This window comes from Taudactylus pleione, unplaced genomic scaffold, assembly GCF_031769625.1.
Source record: "Taudactylus pleione unplaced genomic scaffold, aTauple2 ptg001990l, whole genome shotgun sequence".
Taxonomy (NCBI): Eukaryota; Metazoa; Chordata; class Amphibia; order Anura; family Myobatrachidae; genus Taudactylus; species Taudactylus pleione.
In genome coordinates this window covers 1,726,857-1,754,271 of record NW_028286386.1, presented here as the reverse complement: position 1 = coordinate 1,754,271, position 27,415 = coordinate 1,726,857, and the positions used below count along the sequence as shown (strand labels likewise).

Genomic DNA, 27,415 nt, shown 5'->3' with positions numbered 1-27,415 from the left:
ACCGACGGGTGCCCACAGCGGGACCCCGCCACTTACCTTGTTCCCCGTGCATCCGGCCACAGTCCATCACCGCTAGCTGTGACCCCAGCTACCTACCAGCATCCCCGGATCGGTACCGGCGTTCTGGTACCGGCGGGGTGTAGGAGTGACAGCATGGACGTCAATACTGACTGTCCTATGCTGGAGCACTCTAGTTGTGCAGCCACAGCTGCGAAGAAATATTCAGGGGCCTTAAAAAGACCCCCCTCTGTACGGTGCGACTGGTCCGGCCAGGCACCTACGAAAACTGAGTGGCCTGAGGCTCGGGGGCGGGGTATAGGAGAGGGACCCCAGTGCATCCTGGGAGGCTGAAAATTTAACTCTGTGGTGCCTGGATGTCTGCCGCCATCGCCTATACCCCCAAGGTATCCTGTGGATACCCTATGGACCCTGAAGTAGAAAATTAGGAATTAAAGTGGGGTCTTCAGTAAAATGTAAAAGCTGGTACTCTGAATGTCTTATTAAGAATAGGAACATAAGTAAATAAAAACACAGGCCCATTATCAAATTACATAAAATTATTATCCTTTTAGAATGTAAGCTCTCACGAGCAGGGCCTTCTTCCCCTTACTTATACTATCATTTACTCTTAACGCCTCACAACGGTAGCAAAAACCTGGTTGCTGACGCCTTGCTACTTATTTAAGTTTTACCATCGCTAATACAGCAAAGTGTATAAACTACGTCCTTGCCATTCATTGTTTGGTACTGTTAATAACTTTTCTTATGTGCTCATCGGCTTATGTACTGTGTAAGGCACTGCGGAACCCTTTTAGCGCCATATAAATAATGGAGGAGGATAATATCAACGTACAAAACAAAAACCATGACAAGTACTTCAAATAAGTATTCCTGCTTCCCCAAAATGAGTTGGGTGAAGGTTTACATGAATGCACACCAGCTGAATGGTGGTGATTCTACCCATATATATGGGCACTTTACTATAATGTGAAGTGGATGTAAACCATGGATTACACCAACAGGCCTTCTTCTATAGCATGTTGAGTAAGAAGCCATCCACGTCAGGAATTACTAACTCCAGGACTCTGAGCAGGAATGAATAAATAAATATAAAACACAAAACCATCCTTGTCCTTGGAAATAATAGGTAGGTAACATTTGCGGTGTATGACAAATAAAACTGTAACGGATCTCAATCTCTTTCAAGTCGCAACATTAAAAATGTTCTCACCATAGCAGACAATGGCAGCTCTGGCCCCCCGGTAATAAATGCGGCTCATGGCTTCATAACGCTCTGAGCCTGCGGTATCCTGTAGGCAAAAACTGCAGCATCAGCACAAGAAAGAGAATGGCAGGAAATATTACACCATAGCTTCTTTCACGTTAAACATAGCTATAATGAGAAGCCAGCAGGGATATATTATATATATTACACACACACATATATATATAGTGATTTATGCTACAAAAATGAAATGTTAGGATAATGGTTTTCTGTCTGTTTATATGAAATCCTGGTCTGTAGGTAAATTTTATTTCAACAAGAGCTATGGCCATAATGCCCAGGGCCGGGGCTAGGTATCTCGTCACCCTGCACCGTCCTGTGCTCCCCCTCAGCCCCTTCCATCACCTGCGCCCTCCCCCATGGCTTCATATACTAATGGCAGCGGGTGGGTGGAAGGCGGAGATCTTCTAAAGCCAGACCCTGGCGCCCTTGTACGTGCCTGGAGCCAGCCCTGATCAGGCCTATCATGCAGTTCTCAAAAATCCAACCCTGAAATGTGCAATTATTTAACAACCCTAAAATAATTGAGGAAACTCATCTATAGAACTATGCCTCACCCTCTCCTTGTCAAACACCCTGAGCATTATCTTCATTTGCTACTGTGTATAGGTTCCCGTGACACTGATCTCACATTATTATTAGAGCCAATGTACTAAAAGCTGGATGTTAAAGGTCACAGGTTTCTCAGTAGCACACTGAGCATGCTCCTGCCAGTACCAGAAGCACAGTGAGCATGCTCCTGCCAGTACCAGAAGCACAGTGAGCATGCTCCTGCCAGTACCAGAAGCACAGTGAGCATGCTCCTGCCAGTACCAGAAGCACAGTGAGCATGCTCCTGCCAGTACCAGAAGCACAGTGAGCATGCTCCTGCCAGTACCAGAAGCACAGTGAGCATGCTCCTGCCAGTACCAGAAGCACAGTGAGCATGCTCCTGCCAGTACCAGAAGCACAGTGAGCATGCTCCTGCCAGTACCAGAAGCACAGTGAGCATGCTCCTGCCAGTACCAGAAGCACAGTGAGCATGCTCCTGCCAGTACCAGAAGCACAGTGAGCATGCTCCTGCCAGTACCAGAAGCACAGTGAGCATGCTCCTGCCAGTACCAGAAGCACAGTGAGCATGCTCCTGCCAGTACCAGAAGCACAGTGAGCATGCTCCTGCCAGTACCAGAAGCACAGTGAGCATGCTCCTGCCAGTACCAGAAGCACACTGAGCATGCTCCTGCCAGTACCAGAAGCACAGTGAGCATGCTCCTGCCAGTACCAGAAGCACACTGAGCATGCTCCTGCCAGTACCAGAAGCACACTGAGCATGCTCCTGCCAGTACCAGAAGCACACTGAGCATGCTCCTGCCAGTACCAGAAGCACACTGAGCATGCTCCTGCCAGTACCAGAAGCACACTGAGCATGCTCCTGCCAGTACCAGAAGCACACTGAGCATGCTCCTGCCAGTACCAGAAGCACACTGAGCATGCTCCTGCCAGTACCAGAAGCACAGTGAGCATGCTCCTGCCAGTACCAGAAGCACAGTGAGCATGCTCCTGCCAGTACCAGAAGCACAGTGAGCATGCTCCTGCCAGTACCAGAAGCACAGTGAGCATGCTCCTGCCAGTACCAGAAGCACAGTGAGCATGCGCCTGCCAGTACCAGAAGCACAGTGAGCATGCTCCTGCCAGTACCAGAAGCACAGTGAGCATGCTCCTGCCAGTACCAGAAGCACAGTGAGCATGCGCCTGCCAGTACCAGAAGCACAGTGAGCATGCGCCTGCCAGTACCAGAAGCACAGTGAGCATGCTCCTGCCAGTACCAGAAGCACAGTGAGCATGCTCCTGCCAGTACCAGAAGCACAGTGAGCATGCTCCTGCCAGTACCAGAAGCACAGTGAGCATGCTCCTGCCAGTACCAGAAGCACAGTGAGCATGCTCCTGCCAGTACCAGAAGCACAGTGAGCATGCTCCTGCCAGTACCAGAAGCACAGTGAGCATGCTCCTGCCAGTACCAGAAGCACAGTGAGCATGCTCCTGCCAGTACCAGAAGCACAGTGAGCATGCTCCTGCCAGTACCAGAAGCACAGTGAGCATGCTCCTGCCAGTACCAGAAGCACAGTGAGCATGCTCCTGCCAGTACCAGAAGCACAGTGAGCATGCTCCTGCCAGTACCAGAAGCACAGTGAGCATGCTCCTGCCAGTACCAGAAGCACAGTGAGCATGCTCCTGCCAGTACCAGAAACACAGTGAGCATGCTCCTGCCAGTACATGGGCTGTTTACTCTTACATATTCATGAGATGACCACAAGGCGCCTAGCCTCATGAAGACTTGTATAAAAGCTGAATATAGATGAAAGTGTACATGTGTAACAAATGGTAAATGTAAACACATGTTTTTTTAATACGTGTGGTCTGGTCAGAGAACTGTTTAACATACTTTTATGAAATAGTAGATGAGAAAAAACTAAAAAGAGCAAGAATGGACATAAATAAAATGTCACAAGCAGCTCCTTAAAAGATTCTGCAAAGTCTCATTGCCAGTGTAACAAGCATTAAAAGAAAAAAAAGGCAGTCAAATGAAATAACTACACATGCATCCATTTTACTGTAAATACCGTTGAATATACTTTTGTACCTTTACAGTTCCTTATTGGAAGGAACTGTGTTTATAATCCAGATTCATTTAATACATAATGATATTAATCAATGACTATATAGTGATGTGAGACTGTCACTTGATAAATGTGCAAATTTTTAATCATACTGATTAATCTGTGACAAACGGTTACTGTTTTAGTTTGATAGTGTTCTATAGTCAGTGTAATTGTATTTTTTTTTATCTTTGTGAAGCAGTAAAGTAATATAATATGCTAAAAAAATATGAATCGGGAAGTATAATTCAGATTTTAGAATGAGCCCCAGGGCTTGTACTGTGTGTTGACAGATGCCCAGGGTCAGGAATGGCAACATGGGGTACTACAGCTCAGACATTTAGCTCCTATGATCAAAAGAGTTAACAGACTTGACTACGAATCAAGGTGTTTATATTATTATTCTATACCTCCTGCCCTTTGATCACAAAGGAGTATTTGAATACTACAAGTCAACTTGAACAGATAACAGACAGGTGTCAGCTGACACAGGACTAGTCTTCAAATACAGTGTAAGGGTCACTGGAAAATTTATTTTATGATAAGCTAAAAAAGCTCTGAAACAGCATATCAAAACATACTCCTCAGCAAAGGAGTACCCAGAGCTACAGAGGGACCTGCAATAGGAATTTGGTGTGATTTCAATACAAGGAACTCCACTAGAATGCATATCTTGCCCTGGGCCCCCATCCCTTTAACCATCCAGGTTCTATTTTAGGTATAAATGCATAATCTGAGTGACAAGAGGTCATGGGACCTAGTTATGCCCCTTAGTGAAATAATTGTGAGATGCAGGAGGGATTAAGTTACTGAGGAGAAGTAAACAGTTTATGCTACTTGTAATCAGATATCAGTAAAGGCCCCCATACACATCACGATATACGTGCCGATCCGATGGATCGGCACGATATAGGTGCTATATTGTGCCGTGTATGGGCACGATATCATACCAGATATCGTGCTGCGCGCTCCAATGGGATCGTATATCGCATCCCCAGATCTTCCCGCATGTTCATCTGATCTGGGATGCGATGTACGATCCCATTCAGATGGAGGAGGGGGGAGCCGGCATATCATGCGGTCAGCGGGGACCGCACGATTGCCGGCGGTGACAGCACAATCCGTCTGCTGACGGATTGGCAGTCGCACTACACGGTGCATCGCACTGTGTATGGCCACCTTAAGGCTGTTATAATTATTAACTGTCTATATATATATTGACTCAGAGTTGGGCCAGATTAAGGGCTATCAGTGGCTGTAATATGCTGAGTGGTTGCAGGGATAATGAATTAAGAGTATAATACCAGTATTTATTGTGGTTCTAAAAATATGACAGCACATTAATTAAGTGATTATTACAGACATCAAGAGATCAGAGTGGTCTGATAATTTTGACAATCTTATATATAGTTAATTTATGCAATATTTATTTTCTATAACAAACAATTTCGTATCAGTTCCTGACATATTTACAAATGTAAGAATCTATAGCTCTGCCTTTTTATATTTTCTTGTTTGTCACAGTAAATAACGTTTGTGGATAAGGCTACTTTGGAGTAGTCAGTAATTTTATATAATTAGTGAAAACACCCCATATTTCTGAGACATATAAATATAGAGATATCGCATATTAACATTGTAACGGTGAAACAGACACAATGACAACCTTGGTGAAGTTTGGTGCACAATAATAAAATATATATAGTCCCATTAAAGCTGTGTATCAATATGATAGTTTGATTTAGTGCTTACCCAGATTCCCAGTGTCAAATTGCGTCCTCCCACATTCATGGATTTGGCAACAAATGCTGCACCAATAGTCTGAAAAAAAAAAAAAGATCATTGAGTACATCATTTAATGAGAGAACTAAAAATCTATAAAACGTAAAATCACTAATGCTGCATACACACGTAAAGATTTTCTGTCCAACCATCCAACTAGCTGACTGGTTGGAATGAAAATCTGGTAACGTATGGGAGTAACTGATGATCAGCAATTTGCTCCTAAATGCCAGAAAACAGATGAAAATGGTCGTCAGACAAGTTTGTTAAATTTTTGATCTAAACAATTTGTTCAAGCAACATTTTGTATCCATTTTCCGGCGCTTGGGAGCAAATTGTTGATTGTCATTTGCTTTCATACCGTACCAGATTTTCATTCCAACCAATCAACTAATTGGATGGTTGGACAGAAAATCTTTACATGTGTATGCAGAATTACCCTACAGCACAATACAGTAATTAAATGGGACCAGCCATTAGGTCCTCTACTGCTCTATGTGTATATTATATATATATATACATACATATATATATATATATATATATATATATACACATACACACATATACACACACAAATTGAACATCCTATTCAGTTACCACTCTTGTACAATTTACATACTTTTACACCTTCTATATTATATTGTTTAGTTCTTATAGGTTTTATCAATGACAATTCTTAACATTTACTTTATTTTATGAGGATTAACGTAAAATTTCATAAAACTGGATTATTATAAAAATGGAAGGGAGACTAACGTGTACTTACACCCTGATGCTGATTTTGTATGATTAGATCATGATTATTGATACCTCTAACTTTATTCAGTTATTATATCTTGTTGCTAGGTTTAGAATATTTTATGTGTTCAATATTATGTTGATTGTGCTATATTATGTGATTCTTAATGAGGAAGATATGTACTGACGCTTTGTTTCTTACCAGTAATCATGTGCATTGATATATTTGTGCCGATTCTGATGTACATATTTATTACTATTTTCAATTCTGGATTCTCCAAGTGCTATTTGCAATAGCAAACAGCGAGCTCACACGGGGGCTGATTCAAGTCGCACAGATTTCTTTTTGCATACAGTGCATGTACAGAAGCAAATTTAAGCATTTTTGCCTTTATCTGTCCTATTGTGAGTTGGACCAAAAGCTCTGTGTGATTTTCAAATTGCACCTACAGGGAAGGGAAGCCTTTTCCTGATGTAACTCTTGCACCTAGCATGGGGCTGGTGTAATTGCAGATGCTAATGATGACAGTTCCACGGGCATGAACCCAATGTTGAATGGATACTCGTATTAGTCACTTTGTGTGCGAATCAGCCCCACCATCCCCATGATTTACATGCCCGGCACACATCCCTCCATTGACGTCACTACAGATTTATTGCAGTGTGATTATACAAATTGCCTCAAGTGATCGGCTACTTATTCTTCACATATGGATTTGCCACCTACCTATTCACTACCCGCAAACTTCTATTAGTCAACTCTTTTTACCGTTTCATCCCCAAAATGATTTACAGCCACATGTATAAACACTTGCTCCCATTTCTAATCCAGAAGCTAGCTCCTATTTCTCACACTGCAATCATTTTCACCAGCTCACTTTTTTGTTTTTTAGATCTAGGCAGCAGTGTCTATTACTCACACTATTTGATAATTCATTATGTATCCATGCCACACCCACTAATATGGGACTTGCCTTTTCATGATGTCACTATCTTCACAGTAATTGGATTATTTAAGATAATTTCTTCAGGGGCTAGACTGGTACCAATGATATCTATTCTAAGAACCTGAACAGGACTTAAGGCGCACATCCACTTGCCGATTTCTATGAGCGATTGAACAATATCGTTATTGTTCAATCGCTCATGAAACGTGCATGAATCAGGCACATTAATGTCGGAAACGACCAGCGATGAGCGCTCCCGCTGGCCGTTTCCGACATCAATTATAGCCCGTACATGCTGATCAACCTGACAAGAACGTCAGCTTGAGCATGTTAGGGGATGATTGATGTGCCTACACTGAACGACTGAACGTTCAGTGTAGGCACAGTACAGACTGTGAAACGACTGCACGATTACAATGTCGTACTTGTGCAGTCGTTTCAAAGTCTGCTAGTGGATGTGCCCCATTACCTGAGCAGCCAATTCAGAATCCCACACAGCAAACAGTGAGTAGACATGCCAGCTTTGACCCTGAAGAATCATTAAGCACTTCCTGCCAGTACATTTCACTGTTCAACATGTTTTCTTTCCAAAATGAGCCACTGTTAAAGTGACAGTAGACATTAATGTTCAACTGTTTAAACAGCCTATTCTGTATGTTCAACTGTTGTATTTATTTAGTTAATGATTAGCATTACTGCCTCACAGCACTGAGGTTGTGGGTTCAATTCCCACTACGGCCCTAACTGTGTGGAGTTTGTATATTCTCCCTGTGTTTGCGTGAGTTTCCTCCGGGTACTCCAGTTTCCTCTCACACTCCAAAAATATACTGGTGGGTTAATTGGCCCCCAATAAAAAAATTAACCCTAGTGTATATGTGTGTGAGCCTGTGGTAGGGAATATAGATTGTAAACTCCACTGTGGCAGGACTGATGTGAATGGGTACAGGTATATTCCCTGTAAAGTACTACAGAATGTGTGTGCGCGCTATATAAATTACTGTTAATAAATAAAATAAACATTCCCCTCACCACCATAGGAGCAACATTTCCCCACTTAGAAGAGATCATCTTGGGGCAGGGTTGGAGGATTCAAGTAGGAGGCCACATCAGAATGTTAAGCCCATAGGGTACAACTCTTACAGCGTTTCCCGAACAGTGGAACGCTTCTCACCCATAACCAGGAAGATTGTGCCACAAAGGGATGATCATCACAGGAGCACTGATCGCGCTGAGCAAAAAAAAATGTGGGTCCCAAGGATCCCTCACTTTAAAAAATTGGGGTTCTACTCCACAGTTTCTGGGTCCGTTCACAATTTATGCCTCATTGCCTAAAGCACGTATAGGACATATTTCGCAAAGAGAATGACATGGGGAGAATGGAACAGGGGGCAACAGGGGTGGGAGGGCAGAGTGCACAGGAGAGTAAAAGGGGTACATACATGAAGAGAGGGGAACCGGGGGCACAGGTGGGAGGGCAGAGTACACAGGAAAGCAGAAGGGGTACAGACATAGGTAGGGGGGAACGGAGCACAAGGTGACAGTACAACATATTTAATATTTGTTTTACAGCAGTTGCTATAACATAAACATGTGTTAGCTGTGTAATAACAATAATACATCACAGGCTGCCCTATCAGTATTATAATTACACGATACCAGGGTCTGCCTCCTTATATTAGCGTTCCCGCTAGGCTGTTTCAGCGGGGCGCGGCGCCCTGCCATCCTTCTGGTGGGCAAAAAGCACCCTGCCCTCCAGGAGGAGGGCAAAAAGCGCCCTGCCCTAACAGCCTGCGGGAGCCGTTCTCACCCGCGGGACGCAGTGTCCCATGGGTGGACAAACATGCGGTGACCCGGTCACCGTCGGAGAATAGACGCCGGGCGCATGCGCCAGGCATCTATTCTCCCTTTCTGCAGTGCTTGGGGGCTGCCCGGCATGTCCGTAAGCGCCGGGCACGCCCCAAGTATGACGAAAAGGGGACGCGTCTTATAGACACGCCCCCTTTTCATAACCACGCCCCCTTTTCGGGCGCGCGCACAAGATTGCCCTCTCTAGCTCCGGCGCCCTGCCTGCCGCCGGAGCTAGAGGGAACACTATTATATTATAATAACAGGACCCTAGAGCCTGCCCCACATGTACAATAGATGCCATATTACCCCCAACGAGTGGCTCTAACAAAAGCAATTAGCCCAGTAAAGCTAAGTTGGATGCTAGCGTGCCTGGCTAGATATCCAAAGGGCAAGGAAGCCACATTGCTGTATATAGGCTTCAAAGATGGCTTTAGCATTACCCCTCTTCCCCTTGAATATTAGTGCATATAACTTTTAAGTCAGTGCGCAACCAGACATAGGGCCTGATTCAGCAGTGATCGCAACTGTGCTTACGCACGCAGCCGATTGGTGCGTTCTGCACATGCATCGCAGTGCACCAACATGCCACTGCGATCGGGATTGCAATCGTAGTGACTATGCAGACCCATCACAGAGGGATTGACAAGAAGTACCGTTTGGGGGTGGTGAAGGGGGGGGGTGGTCGGCGAAACGCAGGCGTGCCAGTTCGTTTGAAAGCAGTTGCAGGGGCGTGCATAAATTAGCCCCTGCAATGCCATACGCAGCTTGGGCTTGCATTGCGTGCGATGAGGTTAGCAATGTCAGACCTTGTTCAAGTGCGTGTGAGGCTGTGATTGTACTCGATGATACCGATGTTTTGCTAAATATTACGGATGTGCGTAAGGTAGAGGGGGCGTCCTTATTTTAGGCTGTGTATGGCAATGCAACCACAATCATTACCATATCTTCGCAGTGAGACTGCGTGCGTAATCGCTATTGTGATCGCAGTTGCGATCCATACTGAATCAGGCCCATAGTTCATAAAAAAACCAACAATTTTTATTAAATGATCCTGGACAGAATTGCTGGCCCATTCTCAAAGCCTCCAATAAGGGACTGGTGGTGTCACTATTGGGCCTGGTGCCGAAAAAGACTACGGGGAAGTTCTGGCTCATTCAGCACCTGTCCTTCCCAGAAGAGGCGTCTGTTATTCACGCGCTTGACAAGGACTAGTGTTCTGTCCAGTAGCAGTAATTTGACAGGATGATTAGAAGGCTAGGCAAAGGGACCCTTACGGCCAAGATGGGTATTGAGGCCCCCCCATTTGCCAACAAAGGCAAATGCCAGCGGAATTATCACTGTGATACTAACAAAAAATTAACTGGTATTTACCAATACTTACCCCTCCGGCGATGTCCAGCAAAGTCCTTGTCCTCTGCAAGGTCCTCGGGTGGACTGCCAGCGACGGGGCTCCGGCATTATGCATATGCGCAACAGTCCATCTGCGCATGTGCTTGACACGGGGTCCCAGCAGTGCCTGGAAGGCTTCTCTGAAACCGGAAAGGCAGCGCCGGGTCCCCATTGCAGTCAATGGGGGCCGCATCGCTCTCGCCATAGTAATGCTGTGACAAACAGCGGTAATCTTAGATTACCGCTGTTTTTTAAATGCAGAAACGAGGACATAACCCCTTTAGTAAGTGCTAAAGAGGTTATCCTTCGTTGGTAACTGGGGGCCTGAATCAGCCTTTCGCCACTGCATCCCGATAGTTTCAAGCTCATGGGCTTTAAATTTGACAAAAAGTTTTTGTTGATAGATGCTAGCCCATGGGTTGCGCAATTTCTTGCGCATATTTTGAAACATTTTGCTTGTTTTTAACTGGTGCCTTGAGGAACTCACAGTAGTGGGGACAATCGCCCACTACTTGGATGATTTCATACTGGCAAGTCCAGCGCAGTCAGAAAAATGCAATCATCTATTGGAGGAGCTTGAGGTCATGCTGAGAGAGTTTGGCATTCCTGTTGCTCAAGGAAAAAAAAACTTAAATAGCAAAAACAGTTATTTCTTACTTGGGTATAGAAATACATACGGTTAGTGGGCAAAAGTTTTGAGAATGACACAAGTATTGGTTTTCACAAAGTTTGCTGCTTCAGTGTTTTTAGACCTTTGTCAGAGGTTACTATGGTATACTGAAGTAAAATTACAAGCATTTCATGAGTGCCAAAGGCTTTTATTGACAATTACATTAAGTTTATGCAAAGAGTCAATATTTGCAGTGTTGACCCTTCTTTTTCAAGACCTTTGCAATTCACTCTGGCATGCTGTCAATCAACATCTGGGCCACATACTGACTGATGGCCGCCCATTCTTACCTAATCAATGCTTGGTGTTTGTCAGAATTTGTGGGTGTTTGTTTGTCCAACCACCTCTTGAGGATTGACCACATATTCTCAATGGGATTAAGGTCTGAGGAGTTTCCTGGTCATGGACTCAAAATTTCAATGTTTTGTTCCCGAGCCACTTAGCAGGGCCGTAACTAGGGTTGTGCGGCCGGTGCAATCGCACAGGGCACCACAGGTCAGGGGGCGCTGTTTGGGCCTGTCAAATTTCTGTTTATTATCATTCTCACTTGTAGCTTCCTCTTATTTCATCCCCAGCATCTCCTGGCCTCCCCTATCTATTCCCTGGCCATTCCCCTTTTTTGGGTGCATTATGTCCCTTTGAAAAATGAGGGGGGCGTCAATGCTCTTTCTGGCACAGGGCACCAAAAAGTCTAGTTACAGCTCTGCCACTTAGTTATCACTTTTGCCTTATGGCAAGGTGCTCCATCATGCTGGAAAAGGCATTGTTCCTCACCAAACTGTTCTTGGGCAAAATTGTGAGTGAGCCCACTCCATTGGCTGAGAAGCAACAGTGAAGCATCTCGAGATCATTCATGTGTGGGGTTACTTATTAGCCAAGGGAGTGGGCTCACTCACAATTTTGCCTAAGAACACAACCATGAATGGTACCAAAATATCCTCCAAGTGCTACTTCTCCCAACCATCCAAGAACAGTTTGGTGACTAACAATGCCTTTTCCAGCAGAGGTCTTGAAAAAGAAGGGTCAACACTGCAAACATTGACTCTTTGCATAAAAGCCTTTGACACTCATGAAATGCTTGTAATTTTACTTCAGTATACCATAGTAACATCTGACAAAAAGGACTAAAAACACTGAAGCAGCAAACATTGTGAAAAAAAATACTTGTATCATTCTCAAAACTTTTGGCCATGGCTGTAAGCTACCAGTGGACAAGGTAGAAAAGTTGTTACAGTAAGCAAATGCGCAAAGGGCAAAAAAGGTGACACTAGGTCAGATGCGGTCGCAGCTGGGCTCACTCAATTTCATATGTAAAGTGATCCTGGTAGGGAGAATATTTAAAAGGCATCTGGAAAGAGCCATAGGAGGGGTGAAGGAGGTTCACCACATGATTCGCATTACCAAAGAACTCAAGGAGGACTTAGGAGTATGGGAGTGTTTCCTTGAGCAGTTCAATAGAGTGCGCTTATGGCTGGCAAAGTGGCAGGAGCAAAAGGTTTTGGAGCATACTTGCACGGAGAATGGTGCGCGCACAGCTGGCCCCAACAGTGGGTGGGAAACGGGCTAACACAAAATCTAGCCATGTTAGAGTTATTCCCAAATGTGGTCACTTAAGATTTTGGACAAGAAGCTAGCCAACAAGCAAATTCAGTTTCGGTGTTGACAATATAGGGGTAGTACAGGCAATCAACAATCGGTCAGCATCCTCGCCTCCACTAATCAGGCTGTTGAGGTGGTTGGTGCTGAAGTGCCTGCAGCATTACATTACGTTCCGGGGAAAGCACATGCCAGGGGAGTGCAATGTAATAGCAGATGCATTGTCGCGGCACAAGTGGGACATGTTTAGAGCAGAAGCTCCTCATGCCTGCAACACAAGCAAAAATTGCTCCGTGCATCTTTGGCAGATAGTCCATCCCGTATAAGTGAAACAGCGCCCCCAACCTCTCCATAAAGGAGGTAGCGGTCACAATGGTCACAGGAGTGGGGCTTCAGCCCTAATGGGAGGTCCCTCATATGGCGGGGGAAAGACTTGCACAAGGTATAGCCATAAACAGAGGCCCGCGGCGTGCGCACACACCCTAAAGCAAAGTGCCCACATGTTGGGTTCCAGCTTCAATGATTAGGCCACTATCAGTGTTGTGTCATGGCCGAGCAGATGGGTGTGTTAGTGGGAATGATGGATAGAGGTCTTACAGGTTAGGTGAATATGCCTTTGTTCACTTCTTTCCCATGGTTGCTGTAATGGTTTTGTCTTTGGTGTTTAATAAAGCTGTGACCATTTGCGTTTTCCACAAGAGGCCAGTGTGCAAGTCTTTATTTAGCTGGCAATGTGCCACAAGGTGTAGGCCAGGGTCGGCCTATGCTTACTTAAACTAAGGACAGAGGGCCTAATTCAGCAATGATCGCTGATGCGATCATGGTAGCAATCGCGCACGCAGTTCTGCTGCGAAAGTATGCTAATAATTGCAATCGCAAACCACTCTCACTGACAACATGTAGACGCCCACTTCCACTCTTGCACATCCATAATACTTTGCAATCCAGCCAAAACATCAGTAACACTGAAGTACATCAGAGCCACTCGCACATTAAAGTGCGAGTCACATGTCTGACCCTACAACTAAATTGCTAACTTTCCTGCACGCATTGAGAGCTCAAGGCCCGTATTCAATTTGAGGCAAAAAGTCCAGACTTTTCGCCTCCTTCGCCTGTCTTCCAGGCGGAAAAGTATCGGGCGCGTGCCCTATTATCCCCGTATTCAATTAAAAAGGACGCAAAAACGGGACCCGGCGAAACTGGGAGCAGCAAAAAAAAAAAAAAAAAAGGGAATTTTTGGGAAAATATCCCATCACCCCCATAAAGATGTCCAGACATGTGGGTTCACTATAGGTATCCCCGTTTTTGCCTGCTGAAGGGAAGTCGAGTTTTTAAATAGCCACGGCAGGTGCATAAATGCGGCTTTGAGAAGTTGATGAAGAACAGCATTTAGCAATTTAAAAAAAAAAAAAAAAAACTATGCCCATCAAATTTGGAGTACATGAAAATGGGTGCAAGCATATTTTTAAGTCCCTAAAATGATTTTTTAAAATTCTTCAAAAATCCACCTGCCGCTACTACCTGCAATGAAGAAAACACCTGCCGCATACTTTGGAACCCCTCTGGATTGAATTTAGCTATTTTAGAAGCGTGTTCCCTATTTTTTTTTAACCACAAAATTAAAAAAAATATTTTTTGGGGGGTGTCACGATTTTTTATTTTTATTTTAAACTTTAACACATTGTTTTTAGGGGGCATTCCCAGGGGTGCAGGCTATTTTTTTTAAGCCTGCACCCCTAAACCCAAATTCTGCACTTTTTTTCACCAGCTAAACACTGGAGAAACCTTATCCCTGTTTTTTTTACAAAGACTTTTCGCACCGGCAATAATTACAAATAGGCGAAAATGATATAATTGTCGATAAATTATCGCCGATAACAGGTTTTCGCCTGGAATTGAATACGGGCCAAGCTGCGTATGCCATCGCAGTGGCTAATTTATGCATGCCCCTGCAACAGCGCTCAAACACACTGGCACGCCTGCATTTCTTCGACCACCCCGTCACCACCCACAAACAGTACTTCCTGTCAATCACACTGGGATGGGTCTGCGTAGTCACTGCAATCACAATGAGAAACAATCGGCTGTCTGCGTACGCTTTAGCAGTTGCGATCCTTGCTGAATCAGGCCCAGAGCTTGTAGAGAATTCTCGGTTTAGAATAAGAAAAGGAAGGGAGAACCTAATTTTAGACTAGAATAAGTAAAAGGAGAAGAGGAACTACAAGCGGGTGTGGATCTGTTTGTAAGCCCTGCTTGGAATATATCCTGTTGTGTCCTATATTTATTCTACGTTTTACAAAGCTATGGATTTTATTAGTATGTCTTAATAAATCGCTTCCTGCTTCTACTGGGTATCTGCGTGTCATACATGAGACAGACGCATCCCCAGGAGCTAAAGATTAAAGAAACTGTTATACTGGCACTCGAGACAGAATACTAATATAAGTGTCTCCTTTTTAAGATTTATATCTGTTGTATCATCTAACCTGTGAGTGTGAAAATAAAGAGAGGGGAAAGGAAAAATACCTTTATGGACATTCGGGTGAGAATTTGAATGTAAGCCTCAGTCTTTCACCCCTCAGAACTAAAAGATACAAGCAGAATTGGATTCAACACATTGTGTAGTATATACTCATAGCGCTGGTAGACCTGTCTTTTTCCTTTATACAGCCAACTAGTTGGTTGGCTTATAATGATAATCTTTAGGCGTCAGCTTTGCATTGCATATTTTTCAGATCTCCCCACAGAATCACACATTATATAATTAGTTATCTTTTAAAATGTGTCAATAAGTAATGAATAGACCTGTGCTCCAGCATGGAAATATAGAAAACACAATTTTTAGATGTGTGGCCATCTTAACAGTATCATTCCAACAAGCCAACTAGATCTTTAGATGTGTTGCCAATTTTAGGGTTCCCCAAGGACTGAATTTGGGAAACACTGCCCTCTCTGCTGGGAACAAAGAAAACAACAAAAATTCTCATAGAAATAAAAAGGCAAAAACGGATCTAATTTGGAATCAGTATGGGGCAAAGTACCTTTGGCTATGAAGGGATTGCCATGATTACAGCCTTATCAGAATAATTAGGTATATATTATGTGGTCATGATCTCTCCTAAAAAGTGAAGTTGGACAAGAAATAACAAGGTTTATAAAGTAATGAAATGATTATAGATCGTGTATATGAATGTGCTTTCACCACCTCGGTTTTATTTTATGAATATGGTTGTGGTATTTGTACTGTACAGGTCAATTTGTTAATGATCAACTGCATTCAATAGCAATTGTGACATTTTTCCTACTAAATGATGTTCCATACCTATGGTCTTATATATATATATATATATATATATACATATACACACACATACACATATATACACACACACACATACACATATATACACACGCACACACACACATATATACACACGCACACACACACATACATGCAATTTTACCAGAGTTTTTTTTTTTTTTTTAACCACGGTATTTTAATATTGCCTTGTAGACATTAGATGTTTTTTCTCCTGACGTCTTCACGAAAACATTTAGTTTTGGATGTGACATGCAAAAGGGCCACGTAAACTTGTCCACTTAGGTCAACTCCAGCCACGTTGAGTGTCTGTCCCTGTGCTTTCTTTATTGTCATGCCGAAGCAGACACTTACCGGGAATTGGACTCGTTTGAAATGAAGGAATCTTTTTTCATATAAATTAAATCAATAAAAAAAAAAAAAAAGAGGAGAAAAACTAAAATTTAGTAAACAGGGGTTACATAAATTTTTCTGGAGAAACTGGATAAGTCATATCAAGCTCTACATGGTATAAAATAAAGTCCATCATTGTGATATATCTTGATATTAGCCCGAACAAACCGATGCCTAGCATTCCAGCTAGGCTGTTTTAGCAGGGCACCGTGCCCCGTCTGATTTAAAAATGCGCCCTGCTGAAACAGTCTATCAGGGGTGCCGGGTGCAATCCCCACCCTCGGGCCACAGCGTCCCTTGGAGGTGGGAGAATTATGGTGCAGCGTTCACCGTTTGATATGTGACATGTATATCTGTGTGTGATTAAGTCACTCAATCAGCATGCGAAGTGCTGCAAAATATATAAACATACTTGGTACGAGTACATTCCGTCTATACCTGGAGATATTTTAATGAATACTACTGTTCATGCACGATAGAGTGCCCCCTATATTCTTTATATACAGGGATTGCAAAATACGTGCTATAGCGCGTTTTTACGCTCCACAGGCTGATGGGGACCCAGTTTTAAAAACTGGGTGTGTCCTGCAGGACGCGCTGTGTGCAGTGCCACAGCAGCCAATCGTTGCTGGCGGCGTCCTCACAACCAATAGCTGCCGGCGGTGTTAACTCAACAAGTCTCTGCCCCTCCGGTCATCACCCAATCCCCAGGCAGCTCCGAAAAGCCAGACACTGGAACTGCCAGGCTCCACCCACTCCCCGGGAGAAGCAGCAGCGCCTCCAGCCAATCGCTCGGTACCTGTTTTCCCAGCCAATCAGCAGCCTGCAGTGTCTTCCTCCCCCCTCTCAGCCCGCAAGCGCAGCGCTCTGATCTGCTTAGGGCTCTCTCCTCCAGCTCAGGTCAGTGACAGTCTCCAGCGGTGCCTCTGCATCCTCTACAGGGCACACTGATCCAGCTGCCAGCAGCATATACCTATGCCGCAGAGACTGGCCTGACTCACCCAGTGCAGTGCAGCCACCCTCCACCTTTGCAAAGGTAAGTGCTGCTCCCTGTCACTGCCCCATGATGTGTGCTCTGTGTATGGGCAGTGAACCACCGTGACACCCCATTGCCTGCCTACACTCTCCTGCCTTGCATCTGTGCCCAGAGAGATGGTTAGGCTTATGGCTGTGACCCTGTAGGGTAGGGAAGTGTAGAAGTGTGTCTCCCCTGTGCCTGCAGTGCCTTAGAGCCTACCCCCAGTACTGCCTGACCCTAAGCACCTGCTTGCCCCAGCTATCTATCCTTACCCTCTCCCCCCAGTACTGTCCCAGCTGCTATCTACCCTTACCCCTGACCTAACCCTATCCTTGCCCCCTAGTCCTGCCCCAGCTGCTATCTACCCTTGCCTCCTCCCTACCCCCAGTACTGTCTGCCCCTAACTCTATCCCTGCCCCCCAGTACTGTCCTAGCTGCTATCTGTCTCCTCCCTACCCCCACAGCACTGTCCCTAGTAGTGCCTGCCCCTAACACCCTCCTTGCTCCAATGCTGCCCCAGCTGATTTATACCCTTCCCCCCTACTCCTAGCACTGTCTGCACCTAGCTCTATCCTTGCCCCCAGCACTTTCTTCCTCCCTGCCCACAGCACTGCCTGCCCTTATCCACCACTTCTCCATGCCTCTATCTCCAGCTCTACCCCAACTACTGCTTACCCTTAACCCCAACTGCCCCCAGCATTGTACCATAATATGCAATGGGACCCAGAAAAAGTGGAATAGGACCCACCCCCTATTTCATTAAAGTGAGGGGTCCCTGGGACCCACAAATTTTCTCACTCAGCGCGTTTACTATTAATATATATATATACACACACACACATAAATATATATATATATATATATATATATATACATACACACACATACATACATATACACGCACACACACACTTACATACAGTACTGTGCAAAAGTTTTTGCAGATGTGGAAAAAATGCTGCAAAGTAAGAATGCTTTCAAAAATAGAAGTGTTAATAGTTTCTTTTTATCAATTAGCAAAGTGCATAAACAGAAGAGAAATCTAAATCAAATCAATATTTGGTGTGACCACCCTTTGCCTTCAAAACAGCATCAATTCTTCTAGGTACAGGGAGGGAGGTCTTGGAGAATTAACCACAGATCTTCTGTGGATGTAGGCTTGCTCAAATTCTTCTGTCGCTTCATGTAATCCCAGACAGACTTGATGATGTTGAGAACAGGGCTCTGTGGGGGCCATATCATCACTTCCAGGACTCCTCGTTCTACTTTACGCTGAAGATAGCCAATGTAATGAAGAACTGTATGTTTGGGGTCACTGTCCTGCTGCGGAACAAATTTGTAGCCAATCGGATGCCTCCCTGATGGCATTGCATGGTGGATAAGTACCTGCCTGTATTTCTCAGCATTGAGGACACAATTAATCCTGACCAAATCCCCAACTCCATTTGCTGAAATGCACCCCCAAACTTGCAAGGAACCTACACCATGCTTCAGTGTTGCCTGCAGACACTCATTATTGTACCACTCTCCAGACCTTCAGAGGACTGTCTTCTGGTACAGCTAAATATTTAAAATTTTGACTCCTCAGTCCAGAGCACCTGCTGCCAATTTTTCTGCACCCAAGTTCCTATGTTTACTTGCATAGTTAAGTCGCTCAGCCTTGTTTCTTGGTCGGTATGGCTTTTGACCGCAATTCTTCAATGAAGACCACTTCTGGAGAGACTTCTCTGAACAGTAGATGGATGTACCTAGGTCCCACTGGTTTCTGCCAGTTCTAAGCTGATGGTACTGCTGGACATCTTCCAATTTCAAAGGGAAGTAAGCATGATGTGTCTTTCATCTGATGCACTAAGTCTCCTTGGCCGACCACTGCGTATATGGTCCTCAACGTTGCCCGTTTCTTTGTGCTTCTTCAAAAGAACTTGAACAGCACTTCTTGAAACACCAATCTGCTTTGAAATCTTTGCCTGGGAGAGACTTTGCTGATGCAGTATAACTACTGCACTTGTTGCTGTGCTCAGTCTTGCCATGGTGTATGACCTGTGACATGAAATGGTCTTCCACAACCTCACCATTGTAGCAGAGTTTGGATGTTCCTCACCCAGTTTTAAGCCTCCTACACAGCCTGTTTCAGTTAATGTCTGTGTTTCAACCTACATATGAAAATTATGATCATTATCACTTGTTTGGTATGATTGGTTAATCATACACCTGACTATAGTTCTACAAAATCTCTGACTTTTTGCAAGTGTACCTAGAAGAATTAATGCTGTATTGAATGCAAAGGGTGGTCACACCAAATATTGATTTGATTTAGATTTCTCTTCTGTTCATTAACTTTGCATTTGTTAATTGATAAAAATTAACACACATTGTTAACACTTTTTTTTTTTTTTTTAATCCAATAATTTTTTTATTAACTTTTGTTTTGAATATACAATAAACGTACATTAATAAACATTAATACATTGTAAACATTACAATGATAAAAATAAGAACAATAAACATAATAAAAAAAAAGGAAAGACAAAAATACATACATGTGTGGTTTCACTTCTTACTACTTAAATATCTCTGAATATTACATTCTTTCCTCTGTATATAGAGCAAATAAAAAATGTTGATTTGGTACAGATAATCATATTAGTGACAGTAATTACAGCATCCCACATGTAGTACTGTAAGCTTATTCTAAGGAATTGCTCAGTGTTGCAGCCCCCGAACAGTTATATGGGGAATCTAGCCATCTGTCCCATACATTATAGTACTTCTGAGATATATCTCTAGCAGTATAGACATATTTTTCATGTGCTGCAACCGCTCCAACTAAAGATATCCAGGTTGCCAGATTTGGCCCAACAGTTGCCATCCAATCCCTTGCTATACATACTTTGGCAAGCGCACACAGATTATTAGTAAAACGTATAGCAGGTTTGTCAATTGCTTCTGCATTTATTACAGCCAAAGTACATGCCGCAGGGGTAAGAATATCCTGAGGTATGCCCATAGAAACAATCACCCTGAGTACGCTTTGCCAAAAGGAATTTACTACAGGACATGACCATAGCAGATGCCAAAAATTACCCTCGGAGGAACTGCATTTGGGACACTTTGAATCTGTCCTGCCCCCTATTCTCAATAATCGGACGGGTGTCATATATATTCTATGTAGTATGAAATACTGTATCTGCTGATATCTTACAGACATAGTGGCAAGGCGTGGACTAGCAAGAGCTACACTCTAGTCCTCCTCCACCAATACCCCAACGTCATTTTCCCATTGTTGTTTTAGGGATGTTAAATCAGACTTGTGATGCTTGTTCAATAAACTAGTATAAATCACAGATATCAAGCGACTATTACTAATGGATTGTAATAGAGTTTTAATAGGAGATTCCTGTATAATCAAAGGGGCTTCAGAGAATTGGGCATTAATAGCATGTCTAAGCTGAAGATACCGAAAGAAAAAATGGTTGGGGACATCAAATTCAAGTTGCAATTGATGAAAGGACTTTAGTGGCAATTTACTCCATATCGGGACACGGGACTTGAGATATTCAATCTGCGGCTGTACGTTCAGTGATATATACTTTTGAGGTGTATTAGAGATCCAGATTCCCAGGTATTTAAACGAATCCACCCACTGTAGGGGAAGATTTATAATAGGATCACTGGGGCGAGGCTCCCTGAATGGAAGGATACAAGATTTGTCCCAATTAATTAATAATCCTGAGTATTTCCCAAATAAATCAATAATTTCAAGGGCCTTAGGTATAGAGGTCTCATATTGCGAAATAAAGAGTAGTATGTCGTCCGCATAAAGTGCAATTTATCTATCCTTGAACCTAGCTGAAACCCGTGGATATTTGATTGATCTCGAATCATACAGGCCAGAGGCTCAATAGCCATAGCAAATAGAATGGGTGACAAGGGACACCCCTGCCTTGTTCCCCTATAAAGTGAAAATGATGTAGACACATAACTGTTCATCGACACCCTCGCCACAGGTCTCATATATAAGAGTTTTACCCACTTAATGTATCCCGGGCCAATACCAAGCGTTCCATGGTTTCCCAAAGAAACAACCATTCAACGGAATCGAACGCCTTACCGGTACTTTTGCTAGGATTTTTATATCTGTGGGGAGTAGTGATATAGGTCTATATGAATCTGGCCGAGTGGTGTCTTTGTCCGGCTTGGGTAATACAATTATCAATGCCTCAGACATAGATTTAGGTAATGTATTATTTGTGTACATTTGATTAAAAAGCTCAAATAATTGGGGTACAAGTATTTTATTATGTTTTTTGTATAACTCAGGTGGGATCCCATCTAACCATGGGGCGTTACCATTGGGAAACGAGTTTAAGGCCACCTCGATTTCTTCTAGTGTCAAGGGTGAATCCAGAAAATCCCTCGCCTCCGGAGAGAGTGTCAGAAGGGAAATAGCAGACGAAAATTCTCTCACTTCTGGTTGAGTATAGACCAGCCTAGATTTGTATAATTGATGATAATATCTTACAAATTCCTCTGCTATCTCTGGGGTTCGCACACATGCAACATTATCTGAACCAACTAATTTAACCACCGTATTGAATTACTTGTGTTCTATTCGAGCCAGGTTAGCTAAATATGATCCAGGTCTATCACCTGTTGCATATTGTAAATGTGAATTAAAGAGAATTTTATATTGGGCCTTGTCCATTAAGTAATCCCTCCATAATTTTTATGCATCATACCATGCTCTTTTATTCGCTTCTGATCCGGCAGAAATATAGGCTAACTCTATAAAGATTTGCAGGAAGCTTCCAGATCAACTTCAGTTTTTTTTATAGGAAGACTTTAAATTAGCAACTTTCTGAATTAAAGAACCTTTTAGAAATGACTTAAAGGTATCCCATATAATTGCAGCAGATGCAGTGCCATTATTTAATTAAAAAAATTATTTCCATGCAGCCTCTAATTCCGCCCCAGATCCCATGCGAGACAACCAGAACTGGTTAAATTTCCAGAATTGTTGACCCCGTTGTCCCTCCATGTCCAGACTGACTGTTAATGGGGAATGGTCGGCTATACCCCATGTCTCATAAATTATCTTATGTACTCTTGGCAATAAACCTGATGTAACTAATGCCATATCTATCCTGGAAAACGATGAATGTGTATAGGAGAAACAAGATTATTGTCTCACATTAGGATATCTCATCCTCCAGGCATCGACCAAGCCCATTCCCTGGACCATATTTGAAAACCCAGATCCCCTCCCCTGTGTACCTGGAGCAGACACTCTATGCCTGTCTAACAATGGGTCTAGGACATTATTAAAATCCCCCAGGCACAAGGCAGGTGTGTCCGGGAATATGGCCAAAAATTCAGCCACCTTTTTGAGAACCTCATGTGAATATGGTGGTGGGATGTATACGGCCAATAATAGTACAGATATAGAGTTAATTTTGCATTTTAGGAACACATAGCTACCCCAGGCATCACACTGCACCTGCTCCTTTGAAAATTGGACAGATTTACGCACTAGTATGGACACACCCCTGGATGCAGAAGTGTGCGTAGAATGATATGTCCAGCCAATCCACGGCTTTTTCAAAGACATCAATTTCCCTCCAATCAAATGAGTATCCACCAGACAAATTATATCTGAGGCATACTGTTTCACCTGTCTGAACACTAATGATCTTTTGACTATATCATTTAAACACCTCACATTCCAAGTAAGAATATTAATCTTTGGCAATGCCGTCATTTGATATACCGAAGAGAATATTTAAATAGCCTTAAAACCATAAAGAGGAAGAATATACAATACCACAAATAGCAGATGAAAACCACTACACACAAAAAATAAATAAAATATCCCATACCAACAAATATGAGCCCATTCCCTAAAACCTCCCCCACCCTGTATACCAAACCCAACCTAGGCATACCTTGTACCTGAACACCCTACCCCACACTATTAAACTAAACTTGGCAATACAATTATAATATATTACCATACTACTAATAAAATAACTGGAGCAAAACATATAATGGCAATAGAACATAGCACATGGAGGTCTCCAGACACGGAGTAAACCCCCGGGATTAGACAAACTTCTTTGAAAATTCCAGTGTAAAATTAGTCGGTACCTAACCAGCGGTACACACCTGGTAATTTATCTATAAGAGATTAGAAATCTCAGCATATAAATGTTGTAAATGCATATAGTACCCAGATAACATGAAATAACAGATATTAGAAAAATAACTGTAGATATATTATATATATATATAAATATATACATAAACACACACACACACACACACACACACATATATACATACTTCGTCCATTCAAGTACTGGGAGCATTAGACATGTCAATCATTAGCCATTGCATCCCTGGCGGGTCTGCGGCGCTCCAGCCAGGGCACAGCCTCCCGCGGAGTTGTGAAGAATTTGGTTTCACCATCAGCAACTACTCGGAGTTTAGATGGGTATAACATGGCATATGAAATATTAAGGTCCCGTAGACGCCTTTTAATTGGGAGAAATTGGGCCCTGTCATTTTGTATTTCCATAGCGAAATCCGGGAACACTGAGACACGAGTCCCGTTCCATTGTAATGGACCACTAGTGTGGGCCAATCTGAGGACAGAGTCCCGGTCGCGATAGTGCAGGAACTTAGCTATTAGAGTACGCGGCGGCGCTCCAGGCGGCAAGGGTCGAGCAGGCACCCTGTGAGCTCTCTCAATTGAAAAATATGGTGAGAGAGAAGTAGGGCCAAACGTGTCAGATAGCCATTTTTCCAGAAATTTTTCGGGGTTGGGACCCTCCACCTTCTCTGGCAACCTCACGAATCGGATATTATTTCGCCTTAGGCGACCCTCCATGTCAGACATTTTCCTCTGTATGGAAAGAAGCTGTGAATCCATAGAGTCAACTCGGACACCTAAAGGTGCTATCTTATCCTCCAGGGTGAAAGTGTGGGTTTCCACCTCGCCAACTCTCTCACGCACACACTGCAGGTCATGGTGTATAATTGAGAGATCTGACTGCACGTTTCCAATTTTTTCTGACAGCCTAGTCTCACAGGCTGTCACTGCCTCAAGAACTCGTTGAAGCGCAGCGTCTGATGGCTCAACCAAGGCCGCCGACTCTGCTGAGGATGCAGGAGCGGAGTTATCTCCCCGTGCAGTAGAAGTGGATTGAGCAGGGGGTACCCTGGAGAATTTCTCCAATTTTGCACCAGCAGCAGAATTTTTCCCCATCATTAGAGTATATATGAGAGGGGCTGATCATATATTACTGTATAGAGGTGAGAAGTAGTAATGTAGAGGAGTATATAAAAGGCGTCTCTCTTTTTTATATATATGATACAGATGAGAACTGTAACAATACTAGCAGTGTCAGGAGGTATGGAGAGGAAGAGGCTGGTCCCGCCTGTATAACTCTGTGCATGTGCTGTAGCACTGCACTGCAGTAGAAGCACCAGGACTGGGGCCACTTTAGAGAACAGAGGGGATTATTCTCACCCTCTGCTACTTCAGGGAGACCACGTGAAGGAGCACCGCTCTGCCGCCGGGAAGGAGCGCCTCCAGTCAGATACCAGCCGCCGCCGGGACTCTGCACATGCAGGGAAGATGGCGCCAGCGTGACACACAAGCAGGCCCCGTCTCCTTCTACTTCACCCTGGGGGGTAAGACAGCCCTCGCAGCCGCTACCAAGCCGGTCACAGTATCCTCCGCTAGCCAGACACCGCTATGGGATCCCGGGGGAGCAGTCGGGATTTCAGTGCCGGATATATGGATCCGGAGAGCACGCCAAGATGTGTGTTACCTCATGCTCTCCGTGGCCACGCCCCCAACACTTCTATTTTTTAAAGCATGCTTACCTTGCAGCATTTTTTCCACATCTGCCTAAAACTTTTACACAGGTGTACTTGTGTGTATACAGATATATATATATATATATATATATATATATATACACATACATACATACACACATTTTCTTTAAGCTTATCTTTCTTTCTTTATTTTCATTTTATATTCTATTTAAATTTCATTTTTATTTTTGTAAAGAGGTGACTGGATATTTTCATGTTGTCAGAGTTTTTCAACATATTCTAAATAAAAATATTTATTTTGTCAGTGTAATTTTTCCATCACCACTTATGAAATATTCCACTACACTTAGTAAACTATTTTCAGTTTTTAATCTTATATTCTCTACTCTTTTTTTTATTGTACTTAAAGTTTTATTTTATCAGCTACAAAGCAATTCTCTGGATTCAGCCTGCTTACTGTTTACAGTGGAACTGGGCTACTTTTGAAACTCACTGTAATTTGAGGAACCATTCATGCATGTAAAAGTGCTGCTTATACTGACGTAAACCAGTTTTGCAATCTCAACCTCACCTGATGACTGAGCTTTAATAAAAGACTAGTGCTTTTGCATTTGGATAAAATAGTATTATATTAAGAAATAATTTGCTTTAATGGTCTAATTTTGCAAAAGTGTAATATGTAAAAAGGCAAAGAATGTAAAAAAGGCCGCTGCTACATTTAATGGACGAAACATGTCTGAGCATTCAATAAAGGTAATGTCTAAGGCTGTAGGAGGGACAGAAAGATTCCAGTATTCAGTAACATGCAGTGAGCAACCTCTGATAAATATAATGCAACATGTTCTTTGAATTAAGACAAAATAGTTTACCCCCTTCTACAACCATATAGAAATGATAGTGATATAGAGTTAAGGGTAAGTATTGTTCAATTTAAAATAAAATTCCTGGATGTCCTTTTAAAAAAAATAATAGAATAGAAAACCAAAAAAATTTAATCTCAATTAACCTACCATAAAGAGAGAAATAACTGACTAAAGTATGGAAGGGGAAACGGGAACAGCAGGGAAGTGACAGGGCCCCTATCAGGAGGGGGAGATGTGAGCAAATGACAGAACAGAACTCTATTTGGAGGAGGCTGTAAAGTGGGAGGTCAGGAAGTGACAGGATATGAGTACACTGGATTAAGTGGTGTAGGGCAGTAAGGAAGTGACCTGTATAGAGGAGTGGGGTGTAGTCAGAAAGTGACAGGAGATAGACACCCTAAAAGATAGAGCCAGTGAGGAAGTGACAGCAGACAAACACCCTGCATACAGTGCTTAAGTGACATAAGATGGACACACACAGAAAATGATATAAAATACTGTCAGACAGTAACAGGAGTTGAGCACCCCAGATAGAGGGATGGAGAGCATTGAGGTGACAGATTTTTTTTTTTTTCTGGGTAAAGGGATGATGGAGTGCAGTGAGAAAGTGACAGGAGATGTACAGTAGTGCTTGAAAGTTTGTGAAACCTTCAGAATTTTCTATATTTCTGCTGAAATTTGGCCTAAAACTACCTCAGATTTTCACACAAGTCATGAAAATAGAGAGAACCAAATCAAACATAAGAAAATGATTCAATATCACATATCAGTGAGTGACAAAACTATTTAAACCTTTAAGGTGCATACACACAACGATTTAGTAAATGAACGATTCTAGTAAATGATTTCCGTTCATGTTTTCAAGGAAAAAATGAACGAAAATAGTTTACTAAAATCGTTCATTTACTAAATGTAATGAACGATTTTTTTTTAACTACAAACGATTTTTGCATCATTGAGTTGGTCAGTCTGACTGAACTACAAACGAGAACGCGCATGAACGATAATCATTCTAACTCAGAAAGTGAACGATTTTTTCAACGATTGAACGATATAGTTATCGATAATCGTTCAAAAAAAATTGGT

General features: G+C 43.0%; 1 protein-coding gene across 3 annotated transcripts in view; it reads right to left on the bottom strand.

Moving 5' to 3' along the window:
- The window catches only part of RAB24 (RAB24, member RAS oncogene family), a 45,237-nt gene that overhangs the window by 12,992 nt on the left and 4,830 nt on the right, over positions 1–27,415 (bottom strand). For all 3 annotated transcript variants that reach the window (XM_088465498.1, XM_088465500.1, XM_088465499.1), the window contains exons 3-4: positions 5,674–5,742; positions 1,232–1,310 (exon numbers count right to left, since the gene is read on the bottom strand). In XM_088465498.1, the coding sequence (XP_088321624.1) occupies positions 1,232–1,310; positions 5,674–5,742 (148 nt within the window). The remainder of the gene's footprint in view (positions 1–1,231; positions 1,311–5,673; positions 5,743–27,415) is intronic.